Consider the following 15151-nt stretch of genomic DNA (forward strand, 5'->3'; position numbering starts at 1 on the left):
GTGTTTAATAGTTTTATTTAATGCATACAAAACATTTGTGTTAATATACTACATACATATATCGTTTAAGTATTGCTTTTAACATTGAAAATTAAAATTGTATTTTAAAATTTGTTAAAAGCGAATCGTTTCAATAATGGCATTTTTATAACCTATTTAAGCAGCATTTTTATAATTCTTAAAAATTAAAAATACAAAAGTCTTACATTAGTAATATTATAGTATTAACGATGAGCTTCCAAAATCATGTTCATAGTCCTAAACTTTGAGTTACGTTAGAAAATTTTTTATTATTAAAATGTATGCCAGTGTAGGCCAACAATATTAATAGGATTTTTTCCATAGATTAGGAATCTGTTCGTCAAATTATTCAAGTGGCTCTAGTTTTCGAGTTATTTGGGATCAAAAGTATCAAAAAATATGAAAAATTTGATTCCGCATACATTATCTAGTCACAAATACATGTTTTTCTTAAAAAAAAATTCGCATATGCGATCTGTTATATTCTTATATGTATCTTTTCCTCACATCCATAAAATTTTGTTTAAAAGTTGTTCTAAGTTCTAAGAGAGAAGTAGTACACAATTTTTAAAGTTAAAAAATGGAAAAAATCCGTTTTTTTCACAAATTAAATCGCAAACATCTCAAAAACTAGAGCCCATCTAATAATTTCTAAAAACGGTTCTAATTCGTCAGAAAAAATCATAAAAGAACCAGTCGTCACTGGTTGTGCCGTAAGCAGTTGTTGGTATTTTGCTCGACTATGTTGTTATTAGTACTCGTTTTTTTGGAAGAACTAAACAACTCCCAAAATAATGTTTTGTTTATGGCATTTCTTTAATAGTTCCTGCTTTGCATCTATGTATGTATTTACATGTGTGCTTATGCAGATTTATTCTGTGTAAAAGTTTGGTAGAACATTTGCATACTTATCTTGTGAATCCCTTAGGTGTTAAATTATTGGGTGTTTAAGGAAAAGTTGGTAGTGCTTTTACATAAATATTACATAAAATGGAATTAAAACTATTATGTTTGTATAATCACTATGTGTACATGTGTTGAATCGTAAATTACAGTTACAAAACGGTAGTAGTCGTGCATGCACTCTTCATAATTTTATTTTCCAATCTTTGTGATTCCTATTTACAAAAAAACGAACAACTATTATTTTACGACTTTCTGAAATTATTATTGTTTACTTAAATTATTATTATTTTTTTCTTAAGCTGCCTATTGTAGATCCACTTCTAAATCAATAACTATATGAGAATAAAATATTTTATTTTCGTAATTTACAATCGAGAGTACTTTCAACTGTTGTCAAGCAGTAGCCGTCACTGGAACGCTGCTCGTTTGCAACTAAAGCTAATACTAGTGCTTCAGTGGCATTATTAACGCATACATACATTTTGTTTTTTTAAATATTATTTCTTAAATTTTTGCATTTTATCAAATTAGAAAAAAAAGTATTATGAAGACCTAAAAACAAGAAGCATTGAGCGTGTTTCGCAATAAAAGAGAATGGCAGCAATGACTTACATACATAAATTAAAATGACTTATATTTAGCTTAATTTCTTAACGAGGTTTTTGGGATAAATCAAAGCTACAACAGTCGAGCAGCGACTTCATTTCCTTGTTTAGCGTCGGCTCAACACCGCTGTTATCCCATTAATTCTAATATCATTTGATTTGGCGAATTTCCTGCGCTCTATCTACTTGTCTTCGAAGGCCTCGTTGCCGCCATTCGCTTGTTGTTGCTGTTTGTGTAATTCTTGTAGTTTCTTGGCCTTTCGTCCTTTTCGCATTTCGAAGAATTTGCGTTGGTCCTCGGGTGAGAGGCGTGAGAGTCGCTCTGCATACTTGCGTTTCTTTTCTTGTAGCTCTTGTCGCACACGCTCGTCTTCTTGCTTTTTCAGCGCTTCAAATCGTTCTTGTCGTTGACGTTCCTGCTCTTCGGCTGCTCTTCGTTCGGCCTCCTCTTGTGCCTTGAGTGTTTCTTCCTCCTGTTTGATCTGGGCTTCGTGTTCTTCTTTGCGTCGTCTTTCCGCTTCTTCGAGCTCCTTCTTTAAGCGCTCCTCTTCCTCTTCGAATTTCCGTTGTTCTTCCTCGCGCCGCGCGATCTCTTCTTCCCGTTGGCGCAGCAGTTCTTCCCGGCGGCGATTCTCCTCCTCAAGACGCTCCAGCTCTTGTTTCTCTAGCTTACGCGCTTCTTCGAGTCGCTGCAGCTCCAGCCGCTTCTCTTCCTCTTCTTGCTGTCTCTTGATTTCCTCTTGACGTTGTTTTTCCTCTTCTTCTAATCGCCTACGGTTGTATTCGTCTTCCTGGCGCTTTCGTTCCTGTTGCTCATGCAGCTGTCGTTCACGATCGTCCTCTGCCTGTTTCAAGCGTTCTTCGTATTCTTCCCGTTGCTGCTTCTCCTTCTCCAAACGTTCTTGTTCCCGCTTTGCCTCGTCCTTGGCGCGTTCTTCTTCGGCCTTGCGCTGCGCTTCCTCTCGCTCTTTGCGTTCCTGCTGTTCGCGTTCGCGCTGGCGACTTATACGTTCCTGGCGTATGCGCTCGGCGCTACTATACTCTTCCTCACGCCTTTTCTGCTCTTCTTTCAGTGCCTTCAATTCGCGCTGGCTTTCCTCGTGTTCGCGTCGCTTGGCTTCGGCCTCTGCCTGTTGCTGCTGTTGCTGGCGTTGACGTTCTTGGTCGGCGCGCTGGCGCAGTTCATCTACTTCGCGGTTGGACTGTTCCGGTTGCTCTGGCTGTTCATGTGATTTTTGTTGCTGGTCCTGTTGCTCTTGATCTTGTACTTGCTGCTCACGTTCGCGTTGCTGCTGCATACGCAACTGATTTTCTCGTATGCGTTGACGTTGCTCGATCAGACGTCGTTCCTTTTCCTGTTGCATGTGTTGACTTCGCTCTTTTTTACGTTGCAGCCGACGCATCTCCTTCTGTCGTTGCCGCCACACGGTGCGGTCATGGGGCGTTCGTGGATGGCTATGCCGGCGTGGTCCTGTAACTGGAGCCGTTGTCGTGGGAGCGGGTATTTCGTTATAACGTACTGCCGTTGTTAATGAAGTGGGTGTCGATTTGTCGGTCGATTCAGAATCGATTTCGTTTGGATGAACACTCGGTCTAGTTTGGGTGTTTTGGGGGCGGCGCCGCAAGTCGTGAGGGCGACCACGTCCGCGTCCGCGATTTCCACCTTGACGTTGAGTGCGGGTTTTGGGGATGACGATCTGTTCCTCGCTGCCGACGGCTTTGACGATAACATTCGACCTGAAATAGAGGAATAATTCGTAAGAGTTTTGGCTTAATTTCGGGCATTCCTTGCTAATACGATTTAACTTATGAATTTATCATTGTAAAATTAAAGTATTTTATGTTTTTTAAATATCCTGTAACTAATCTCTCTTTCTTCTCTTTACGTAGGTGGAGTCTGTGGGCCTGGCTTTAAACATCTTGGATGACTACAACCTGCGCGGTCATAAAATTCGTGTTCAACGTGCCGAATTTCAAATGCGTGGAGAGTATAATCCAGCATTGAAGCCGAAACGAAAGAAGAAAGACAAGGAGAAATTGCAGAAAATGAAGGAAAAGTAAGTTTATTGCCGGCCTCTTGATATTTCGTTATATTAGGGGTATTCCGTTAGGTCGGGCTGAACTGTTAAAATGTCTATGCAGAATGCAGTTGTCCAGGTTTTCGAGCTGAAGAGATTCAGTTAATTGTATTAAATGTTTTAATTTACCAGACTTTTTTTTTTCTATTCATCGCATTTTTTATTCTGATAAATCTAATAAATTTCCTAAATACTCAATCAGGCTTTTTGATTGGCGACCGGAAAAGATGCGCGGCGAGCGATCAAAAAATGAGAAGGTGGTTATTATTAAAAACCTTTTTGATCCGACTATTTTCGAGAAGGAAGTACAACTCATATTGGACTATCAGAACGAGTTGCGCGAAGAGTGCAGCAAATGTGGTACAGTTCGCAAAATTGTCATTTATGATGTGAGTTTGCCATATCCGGCTTTCTTTTTTCTGAATACATGTACATATGTATGTATATTTAATTTCTCGTTTACTAATATTCAGCGCCATTCTGAAGGTGTCGCACAAGTTAATATGGCTGATCCTGAAGAAGCCGATGTGGTTATACAAATGATGCACGGACGGTTCTTTGGCCAACGGAAGTTGACTGCAGAGCATTGGGATGGAAAGACGAAATACAAGTGTGTAACGACAGCTTTGATATATTAAAATTTATATCCTATTTTTAAATTTTTGTCGTTTTCAGAATTATTGAATCTGAGGCCGAGGTACAGAAACGACTTAACAATTGGGATCAATATCTAACACAGGAGGAAAATGAACGCAAAGAAAATGCATCAAAGCCGGACGATGCAAAGGCAGAAGGCGATATGCTATGTGACAATGAAGATATTCAATGCGGCGTATTAGAAGAAAACTCTAAATCTGCTTGCAGCGATGTGAAAGCGTTGGATAATGATTAATTTCATAGATCGACAAGAAAATCCAAACTGACGCTAACTACTACTGATTTTTATGCAAAGTCCGGACTCAGTTTCTTCGATTTTTTAGGAGACTCCACAATTTATAATATTCAACAATCAAATAAATATATGCATCAGCCATGCCCGGCGCTGGCAAAACTTTTGCACTTTCTTATGGCGTTCTGCCAGCGCTGGGTACAGTTGGTCTGCACCATTCCTGCTGGTTCTTATATAAAATATCCTACTGAATCCGAATATGACTTCTTGTTGTACATATGTACATATGTATATGAAATATGCATATTTATTTGTAATTTTTTACACTTATTATTTTATGTGGAAATTTTCAAAATTTCTCAATAAAAAATACAATTTTAATAATAATTTCAAACAGAATTCATGATCTTCAAACAGACGAAATTTATGTATGAAAATAGGCTAAGCTTGTAAACTCATTCCAGTAAAATTCCAATACTGGCATGCCAGTATAACTGTCATAGTCTCATATTTTAATTCGTCGTCAACCTCGTCTTCAATACATGGCCACTGCATTTTTAATTTCACTGGCTTTTGAATAACTGGAATTATGTAAACAGTTGTCATTCCAGTTCACCGCTGGTCTGACTCACTGGAATGACATGCTACTGGCATAATGTAAACGGCATAATTCAAAAAATTATGTACATATGTACATATATTCGGATTCAAGCGTTCTTTTGCATAACAACCATTTATGAGGGTTTCGGGGTATGTACTTTGCCGAACCGTGTTACTCACATTTCCTTCATGAGGTTATTTAATACTTAAGTATATATGTATGTACATATGTATATTTCGCGACATGCTAACCCATAATGGCAAATACATATGTGGAACAGGAAATCGCAATTACTAGCTTTTCAATATTTGAAAAAATAAAAATAAAATAAAATAAAATAAATTTTGCGCTAAAAGTGTTACTTTGGTTATTGACTTATTTTTATTATTCATAACATACCTGGGTCCGTTTTTGCCGGGTTGATCCATCACCTCCAATATAACTTCATTCGCGAATTCATGTGGGTAGGTGGCATTCCAACGATTGTAGACTTTGTGACGATTCTTCTCACTGACTTTCGGCATTTTATGTTGACAAATGAAACGGAATTTGTCCGGACAAGGACGTGCAGACCACCTATTTGCAGAAAAACAAAAGTTTTATCAGCGATGTTTTTGGTTTGGTTTTTTTTTTTTTAATTGTTATTATGCAATGTGCTGTGTGGTGAAAGTAAAGCTAAATTGTATGCTTTTGTATAGTAAAATATTTTATTTTACTACGCCAAATTTTGAATACATTTCACGTTGCAAGTTGGCTGCTTTATGATTTTTAGCGTATGCATATGTATGTATATGTACATATTTCACTTATGCATTTTTGTAGTTCACAGTCTTGAGAAATGCACATATCGTCGTTTAAAGTACAAAACCGCGTATCAACAAAACTGCAAAACCGCGTACCAAGATAATGCATGTCGCGTATGTGAATTAGGTAAATTATCTTCTAGAGAGTAGAAACACTCATATTTCAAAATGGTTCTTTTTTTTATAAAGCAATCGCATACCTGGCCCGTATATTTCAGGATGAATGGATAAGGATTGAGCCAAGAGCTTGTGTGAGCAAATCCAATTTTTGGCAGCTAATGCCAGTTACGCGGTTTTGTACTTTTAAACGACGATATGTACGTATGCCTGCGTATAAAATTGTGTTTATATTCTTGTCTGGCGCTACAGATCATTAGCACGTCAATTGAATGCAATACGCTTTAAGTTGATGGGCAGTCGGACAACTTGATTAGCAATTTCACACGTTAACCGCTCGCATTTTAAGTAATGGGTTAAACGCCAACGTTCGCCTAACTCGGGAGTGGGTAAGGACTGCGTTATGGCATTGCAATTAAATGACTATTTGTCATACTGTACAGATACATCCATGCATACATATGTGAGTAACGTATATACGGTACATGGAAATTTTTAATTAATTTTATTACGCTGTCATAGTGGGAAATTTTCCACAGAAAGGTATACGTGTCATGACTTGCAGAATGGAGTTAGTTCTATAGTTTCTGGCCATATTTTTATTTGGCAATATCTTTAAAAGTTGCTTAAGTATTCATACATACATTGCGCGCGCCGTCCTCAAAAGAGACACAACTCGAAATATGGCATTTTTGAGATTATGCACTAAAAATGTACGCAGAGCTTTTATTTACCTTTCAGCAAAAGCTTAAGCAAATTTTTGTTATAATTTGTTAAAAAAACTAAGTTAAAGTCGACCTTGCCCATATGACTGCCATGTGCTAAGAAATAGTTTTTTCGCATTTTCTGACAAACGTATTATTTTGAGTTGTGACTCTTTTTAAAACGGTGTGCGATATGTACATATGTATAAAGCATTTATATCTTCATTTACCTGTAATCCAGATTTGGGTCATACACAGCGCAATGGTTTTCCAAATTCTGCCTGATCCTGCAAAACATGCGCTCATTAGTTATATCTTGATAATTAAATGAAATGTAAGCAAATAGGTACAAATTAAGATAGACTTTAATTTTTCAGATCAATGTACATGTGAAGTACGTACATAGTATATCAGAAACAAGCTGCCCTACCAGAACAGACTGGGTAAATACCCGAGTAAACATCCGTATTTTATAGGTGGCTGGTGTATATGGTAAAGTTTCTATGAATATCTTCACAGAAATTTTCATGATAAAAATATAGTAATATTAGAACCGCTGAGAGACACTTAAAATTCTTGACATTTGCAAGCAATTTCCCAGCAAAACAATTTTCGTTGCCAGCAATAAGAAAACCATGATAAAAACATTACAAGGTAAATTCATTCTCTCATTTCGTCGACCATGATTTTTTTCTGACGTTTGCCAACATTTTAAAATCATATAAAATTGAAAATAAAAAAATTAAATTGTTCACAATTGTTGTTGTTTGAGATTGAAAATGAGAATGTGTGTGTGAGTTTGAGTTTTGATTTTAAAATTATATTGTTGGCAAACGTCAGACTGCCTCTCAATGGTTTTACCTTGTTATGTTTTTATCATGAAGAAAACTATTGCCTCTAATACTGCCATCGTATCGAATTCCTATTACCAGTCGCTCCTAATCGTCCGCCGAAGGCAACTCGCCTGGGCGAGTCGTTTGCTTATTAACTGAATTAGTCGTTTTCTTATCGCTGCAGGTGATATTTGGAATAATTCAATTCTATCTAATACTTCATTTATTTTTTATATACGCAATTGGAACTTAGAAACGGAATTAACTTTTTCTTTCGCTATGGGACTTCCTATTTTTTTTAATCTTGTCCTTGGTAAAAATTAGAGGATTTTGGATAAGTTTGGGAATTTTTGATAACTTATTTATTCCAAAGTTGACACGAAAGAAATGATGTTGCCGATTTGTCACCACAGCAATAAATCTGTGAGTCGCCAATTTGTTGCCATTGACCATTTGCATGGTGGGTTTAAATGACTATAAGCGGCATTTTCGGTGCGTCCGACTCGCGAGTCATTTGTGTACGCGTTGACTTGCCTTCGACTACACACAGTTGAATCATTCAGAGTCATGCCAAGAGTCATGTTGGTGTAACCAACACATATTTATTTTCACAAACATGGACTGATGGAGAGTCGATGTTCCAGGACTGAGTTGCACACTCTCGACTTCGGGTGCTACATCTCGTCAGAGCGCATGGCGCAACGGCGGCAATCGTGAGTGTAGCTCTCCAGCATGCCAGTCTCACAAACTTTTTGCACAAACTCGAGTACAGTAGGCGGGATTGGTATCTCATTACGTCTAAAAATTCTTTAAAATAAACGTACTAGTAGGACTACACAACATTGACTTTGGAAATAAGTTTGCCTTATTTACCCAACGTCGTTCAAGCGTCAACCGATTCATTTCGTTCCGCGGAGATATGATAATGACTTTCTATCAAGATTTCCCGCGGGAAAGAGTTGTCACTGTCAAAATAACATGTGAATAAAAAAAGCAATTTAAGGACCACCCTGCATCATTGTAGTGTACGGTTGTTGTTGTTGTTGCGGCTCATTTAGCCCTGCCTCGATCGGGTAGGTCATATAGCGGCAGGCCAAGAAAACGTAATGTTTCGACGGGGTCGAACCAGAGGGGGAGTGGTTTTAGTTAAGTTGTGAAGAGGAGGTTGGTGTCGGGGGGAGGAGGGAGGGGGGTGGGGAATCTCCACATGCTGGATCCTCTTTGGTGGGAGGGGGGTATGGGGGTGTGGTCGAGTCTGGATATGTAACTGTTTAGACGGCTCCAGTATCTAGACTGTAAGGCCCTTCGTACACAAGGATACGCAAATCTGTGCCAGCGTGATGCGGTTCCACACTCATCCACAGATGGTGTTTGGGCATTGATAATGGCATTCACAGGAAGGGAGTCTGTGCGGGTGCAAACAGTATCCATGTGAATGCCGTTTACAGGCTGTCGTCTCTTCAGTACCAGGCCCAGCCGTTGTTGTACATAGTGGTTCAGCTCATACTTAGAGATGCCTACTACTGACGTGCTACCGGGGTGTGGGATCTGCATCAAGCAAGTGTCTGTTCTGGTAGTGTTCTGTTTTAAAGTTGCCCTTACTTAACTAATTATATAAAAAGTGAAAAAAGAAATAGTCTTATTACTCAGGTTCCATCCGACTGAATGCGTCATAGGTTAAGTTTTTGCCACTAATACTCCATTGCCATACATTACTTTGCCAATCGTAAGTAGCGCCAATCCAAATGGGTTCATTTACTGCAACTAAGAAAGCGTTTTTATATAAAATAATTACTTGTATATACTCGACATTCATTTTACTTACATAGCCGCTCAGCATCGTAGTGCTTGAGGAAGTTACGCAATTTGCGATCGGCATTCTTTTGTGGTTCTGCCAATTTTGCATTTTTGTCCTTGCAGAAAAAGTGCGCCTCTAACCAGCTGCTGGACTGTGGCAGGATCGAATAACATTCGGTACCGACTCTTTGAAAGTGAGGCGGACACATAGCGTACATTCGACGATTTCGCAACGTTTTCGATGCCGCATTCTGTGTGTTCGTTGACTGTGGCACTCGATCTAGATCATTTTCGTTGATGAAAGAAACTCCCGCTGATGCGGCTGATACGTGATATGCCTTAATAGAGGGTGCCACTGTAAAATTAAGAAAAAACATGTGTAAAATGAATTCAAAGTACATACATATCGTCGGCGATACCATAGCCAAGGCATATTCAACAAGCTAAAAGCGACAGTTCTCTGCTGCGACTGAAGTATCAAGCATAGACCAAGATATGTATCTTAAATTAAATTTTGTTGTCACTTCTACCTTGTTGAATATCGTAGAAAGGTCCAATCTCACATGTCGTTGAAATAAAAAAGCCGTAACTAACTAAAAATCCCAAATTCACTTTTGCAATAAATATTTTAGTTAGTCATGGCTTTTTTCATTTCAGTGGCACAATATATAGGATCAAAATCGCAAGCGAATCGGATAAAAAGTTAGGGGCTTATGATAGCTTACAGAAAGGCATATAATCAAAATCAAATTGATCACGTTGTGATAGACGGAAGATATGCTTCTAGCGTTCCTGACTTGTGCTCAACCTTTCCATCCATCACTTCAGACATGCCCGAATATTGAAATTTTAGTGTACTTTGCCCAATCCACAAGAAGCGAGATCCTGTTCTATCGACGATGCTGTAAGAAATACTGAAGACTTCACGAAAGTGTGGCTTCAAGGCTGGCAAACCCATCTTTTCGTCAATTTTGAAGCCGTTTTTGATAGCCTCTACAATGCCATATCTAAAATTACCAACCCCGACAAAGTTGAGATTACCATATGGAAACGTTTTAACCGACTACAAATGGGACCAAATTTTATATGTGATATCTTCGACTTTAGTAGTACACATCGATTTTAGGTATTAAATGAAAAAAAAAACATTTTTAATTTTTGGAGCCTCCGTAGAGGTATCTGAATTTTTCCCCTTTGCGACACGCCTAAGCGTCTCCAGTCGGGACCAAAATTTATGTGATATCTGGATCGTAGTATTACCGATTGAGGGGGTGAGACTGAAAAAATTGTTAATTTCATTTTTTTAAGGACCACCCCAATGTATATCCATTATAGATTTTTTTTAGCTGAGCTTTCGAAATGTCAGTACGAGAGCCGCTTTCGTTCTGCAAAATGGAATTGTGTGATGAGAAACGATTCTATAGAGCTTTGGATACAACTCGGTGATCATCTTTTTGTGTGGTTCGGATTTCTCGGCAATTTATTTACATGTTTGTGCATAAATTCGAATAGCGAAAGCATTATTCTCTTGAATGGCGATGTTGTTTTTAATTGAAATCTTCTACGCGAATTTTCGAAAACTTACTACTAATTTTTACCAAATTTTTTCTGACTATGTACATAAAAATAAAAAATTGTTTTAAAAATAATATTACGCCAAATGTACATACATATTAGAGGTTTACGCCGACAGGCTTTGCGGCGGCGGCGACGCCGGCGCGTCTGGAAACGCCGGCGCTACTGCCCATAAGGTAGATTCCAAAAAGCCATGAAGCTTCTAATCTTATCATGTCATCAGATTATAATTCTATTTAATTCATTCATTGACTGCTGCCGATCAGAAGAAAGTCTATATAGTACATACATTAGGTTATTGACTGCTGCCGAACAGAAGAAAGTCTATATAGTACATACATTAGGTTTACCATCGAAAATTCTTTTTTTGAAAATTTAAAGACCCAACCCCCTAATTTGAATCGTTTTTATGAGAAATATTATTGCCTATTTTTATAGATTTTTTAAAGGCCATTTAGAGGTCGCGGCCTGTCGATTTAGGTCAGAAACTACGATTTTCTAGATTCATGAGTTTTTGAATGACTATTTTTGCTTGAATTTCAAAGAACTTTTTAAAATTTGACCATCGATAATTTCCGCAATTTGAAAATATGTAGTACTAACGTACAAAAAAACGATTTTCGATGGGCACCCTAATATACATACATCTCTATGTACTCTGCAAATCCGTATGTACTATTTCAATTTAAAGAAATAAAAAAATTTAAAGGTTAAGTTATTGGGGTAATTTATGTCGCTATCAATAAATTTTTGCAATAAGCTTATCAACCGTTATGTTAAATTACGGAGTTCTTAGGATTTTTTGCGGGTTATATATTGAAAATAAGATTGGCCTACTTTTTTCCAAAAGTTTAACCCATCAACTCCCACCAGAACGGGTCTTTTTGACCCACTGTTTGAAAAATGGCTTATAAATGGTTAAAATTTCCACTAAAATATTAAGCGCCAAATTTTTCTAAGGAGAGCAGAATGTAATGCAAAATAATAGTAATTTTTACCAAATGGGGACTTTAATTCTGTGTAGAAAATATTGCGATGCGCGAGAGCAAAACCTTCCTGGGGTTTGACCACTACATAGGAATACTAACGTAATTTTTACACAGCCACCTATTTCTTGTATATGTCTGTTGGACCCCAGAATAAAGTAACTTACGAATGTAAAAATTAGCAAAAAAAGTGTTTGCTTTTTATTAAAATTCTGTTTAAAATGTTAAAAAAAAACACAGGAAAATACACTAGTCTTTGTTTTATCTCCAATAATTGAGGAGTTAGATACAATAAGGGCGCTTCTGTTAAAACAGCTTTCTGAGATATTGGCGTTAAAGTATAACTTTCTTGTTGATGTAGTATATAAAAAAGTAGTATTGTTGTAGTATTAAAAAAAATTTTCTACTGCGGAAAAAATCGTCAGATTACCAGTATTCGACCCTAATTTAACTGTAATAAACGTTTTCGATCGAAAAACGTGTTACATATGTTTTTTTCTGAGTTACGCTTTTTTTTTAATGTTCAGTGGCCCAAGTTATGCAAAAAAAACCCCTTTTAAAAATGTAATTTTCATTTCGTAAAATAGTGTTTTTATACGAGTAGTATTTAGTTCCTTCAAACGATGTATTTCAATGTGCATACAATATGAAAATTTTGTACAAAATTCCTTAGGCGCCGAACGCCGCCGCCGCCGCGCCGATATTTTCGTAACTCGGCGGCGGCGCGTGTGAAATGACAAAGAACGGCGGCGGCGGCGGCGTGGCCCGGCGGCGTATACCTCTAATACATATATATATATATATGGCACATGAGAGTAGAAGTACGAATTTAATTAAATATTAATCAGTGCTCTTAATACTTACAACAGGCTAAGATGAAGATTAACAGCCGCATTGTGTTTGTTGCTGATAGTAAATTAATTCGATTGTCTAAAATGCTTAAGCTGCTACTTGTAAGAGTCCTTTAAATCCAGCGCTTATCAGTGTGTGTAGTTATGAAATTCGAGATATGGTTGGCATCTAAGCAGCATCGGAGATATGTATGTAAATAATGACTGCAAAGAAAAAACAAAACTAAGTTATTATGTGGCAAGTTTGACATTATTTGAATAATATAAGAAATATTTGTGTACACACAATTTATCGCGTTATATAAATATTACTATTAAAGTTGTATTGGGTCATATGAAAAGCCTTTGCACATTTTTGGGTAAATTTTTGAAAAAAATTTCTTTTTACAAATAAACTTTCCTTTCCAATCCCACCAAACACTCAATACAGCCTTGTTTGGCGTTAGTCCAGGCTTTGAAGTCGATTGTTGAGGATTCGGTCTTTGACCATGCAAAGCACTCCAGTTTGACGCTGTTGTATTAGGTTTGCCAGATGTGTGGACATCAACACTACATGGTGGGGTTGAGCTAGTGTTAGATATTTGAAAAAATCCCTAAAAACGTTTATAAAGATATTTTATCCTTAATTTTCTCCCTAATGGCCTAGAATAACCTTTAATCTAGGGAGAAATACGCTAAACTGGCAACTCCGGCTCATGGAGAATGGGCACGTTCAGGAGGCTCAACAGCTCAATAACTGTTGTGATTGTACCTTCTGAACGCATTGTTATTTACTTCTAATCAACTAAACAGTTGTGTGTTAGATGATCGTAATATTTTTCTGATCATTTGAGACCACATGTTGGTGTGTACACTCTAAAAACTTTTTGTTTAAATTTGCGCATATTAAGATAGGTAACCAGTTTCCTCTCTTAATGAATGCAAATTCACACACTGCTTGCTTACTTTTACTTATTATATGTGTGGCGTAGAACAAATTTCAAATTGATTTTTTGAGTTTTAAACATTTATTGCTCACATTTTCATAGTTTACACATAAAAGGTTTAAAATTTCGTCTAAAAAATTTTCGTTTTAATTTACGCATATAAGGAGAGGTAACCAGTTTCCTCTCCTAGTTTGCGCAAAATTAAACACTGTCAGTTTACTTTTACATATCAAATTTGTCACGTAGCGCACTCAAGGGGTGAGTTTTGGGGTTAAATTTATTATGATTTAAGAAATTTTGATAGCAAAAAAATTTCTTTTCTATTTCTTGTGCGTCATTTTGTAAGAATTTTCTTTTTTCTTGAGAGCTTTTAAAGTTTAACTGCGAATGAAAACATTGTCCTTTTTGGTTTTGGGTTTTAGACTACGTGTCAGTCAGTGGCGGACGCACGGAGTGTGTTTTAATATGGCGCATATGTATGTATAATATGGATAAGAAAAAAAATGGAATCATTGCAAATAACACAAGTGTATAATAACTACGAAAAAACAAACACGCATATCCTTGTTGGTTGGTAAATAAATAAATGAGATCAGTGATAGTAAACATTGGGAGTACAGGCTTCAGCGGATAGCTTTTTAATTTTTATTTTATAAAGAAGACATAAAACGACGTGATTTACTGTTACGAATAGTAATTAAACATAAAAACTTTATTTTTAGTAAAATTTCCTTAGCCTGTACACCCAACAATCTCTAAATGAGTATAAATTTGAACAATATTTTACTTAATACACACCTGCACAAGGCTACGAAAGCTATCGATTGAGTTCACACGATCTCGTCGGTGATAAGTCAGCCGACTCGAAACAATCGAAAAACATCCCGATTGTACAGTCGGGGAGCGAGTCGATTATTGACTCGATTGTAATTTTGCAACGATGGCGATTCTCGCGATCGTTTAAGCATCTCGGACTAGCCCATCACTTAATTCGGCTAACGTTGTATTTATATCAAAGGAACGTACAGTTTTTAATATTGCTGTCCGCTATTCAAAAATGCATCAGGTATAAAAATATTAAGTTGAGTCATTAAAGATTTAAGTAAAAGCTCATTAAAGAGTTTGTAGCAAAACATTTCCAACGTTTAGATGGGCAAAAATATGAAGAAAACAAATACTCATATACATATGTAAGTATATGGTATATGATATAACTAGCCGCTTTTGATCCCCATAATTTTCGCAGAACCATTAAGCACTGAACCCTCGTTAAAATTTTATGTCATTAGTAACTTTAACTTCTAACCTAAGCTGGATGTTCTTATACCGTTGCCGTTGTTCAAATTTAGAACATCAATAAATAACTCAGACAATGGATAACCTCCGAGTGTATTTTTGAGCGATGCGCTTTGGCCGTTAATCAAGTTTTATACACTGTCGGGAAACGCACTAGTGTCGA

General features: G+C 37.0%; 2 protein-coding genes across 5 annotated transcripts in view; one reads left to right on the forward strand and one right to left on the reverse strand.

Annotated features, from left to right (window-relative positions):
- barc (RRM1_TatSF1_like and RRM2_TatSF1_like domain-containing protein barc) overlaps positions 1 to 4598 on the forward strand; it is a 40223-nt gene extending 35625 nt beyond the window's left edge. For all 3 annotated transcript variants that reach the window (XM_017614798.1, XM_017614799.1, XM_017614800.1), the window contains 4 exons: positions 3423 to 3589; positions 3813 to 3999; positions 4084 to 4220; positions 4286 to 4598. In XM_017614798.1, coding sequence (XP_017470287.1) covers positions 3423 to 3589; positions 3813 to 3999; positions 4084 to 4220; positions 4286 to 4502 — 708 coding nt within the window. In that variant the 3' untranslated portion in view covers positions 4503 to 4598. The remainder of the gene's footprint in view (positions 1 to 3422; positions 3590 to 3812; positions 4000 to 4083; positions 4221 to 4285) is intronic.
- rgn (regeneration) lies at positions 783 to 12991 on the reverse strand. Of its 2 annotated transcripts, none has more exons than XM_017614802.1 (6): positions 12780 to 12991; positions 9383 to 9709; positions 9204 to 9321; positions 6955 to 7005; positions 5500 to 5676; positions 783 to 3269 (listed from the first exon to the last, which is right to left on the reverse strand). In XM_017614802.1, the coding sequence occupies exons 1-6, from the start codon at positions 12808 to 12810 to the stop codon at positions 1715 to 1717; spliced, it is 2259 nt and encodes a 752-aa protein (XP_017470291.1). In that variant the 5' UTR covers positions 12811 to 12991; the 3' UTR covers positions 783 to 1714. The 2 variants fall into 2 exon arrangements, with proteins under 2 accessions (XP_017470291.1, XP_017470290.1); XM_017614801.1 differs by having other exon boundaries at positions 6955 to 7011.
- Between the last annotated feature and the right edge of the window lie 2160 nt (positions 12992 to 15151).

Source organism: Rhagoletis zephyria, unplaced genomic scaffold (assembly GCF_001687245.7).
Source record: "Rhagoletis zephyria isolate East Lansing unplaced genomic scaffold, Rhagoletis_zephyria_1.1 Rzeph_scaffold_00901, whole genome shotgun sequence".
NCBI lineage: Eukaryota > Metazoa > Arthropoda > Insecta > Diptera > Tephritidae > Rhagoletis > Rhagoletis zephyria.

Excerpts from the sequence above, each read along its gene's own strand:
- rgn (XM_017614801.1), bottom strand. The coding sequence starts at position 12,810 with ATGCGGCTGTTAATCTTCATCTTAGCCTGTT. Across the intron at positions 9,322-9,382 it reads CTACGATGCTGAGCGGCTAT|TTGCAGTAAATGAACCCATT; the intron begins GTAAGTAAAATG and ends ACGCTTTCTTAG. Across the intron at positions 7,012-9,203 it reads TTCAGTCGGATGGAACCTGA|GATCAGGCAGAATTTGGAAA; the intron begins GTAATAAGACTA and ends CATGTTTTGCAG.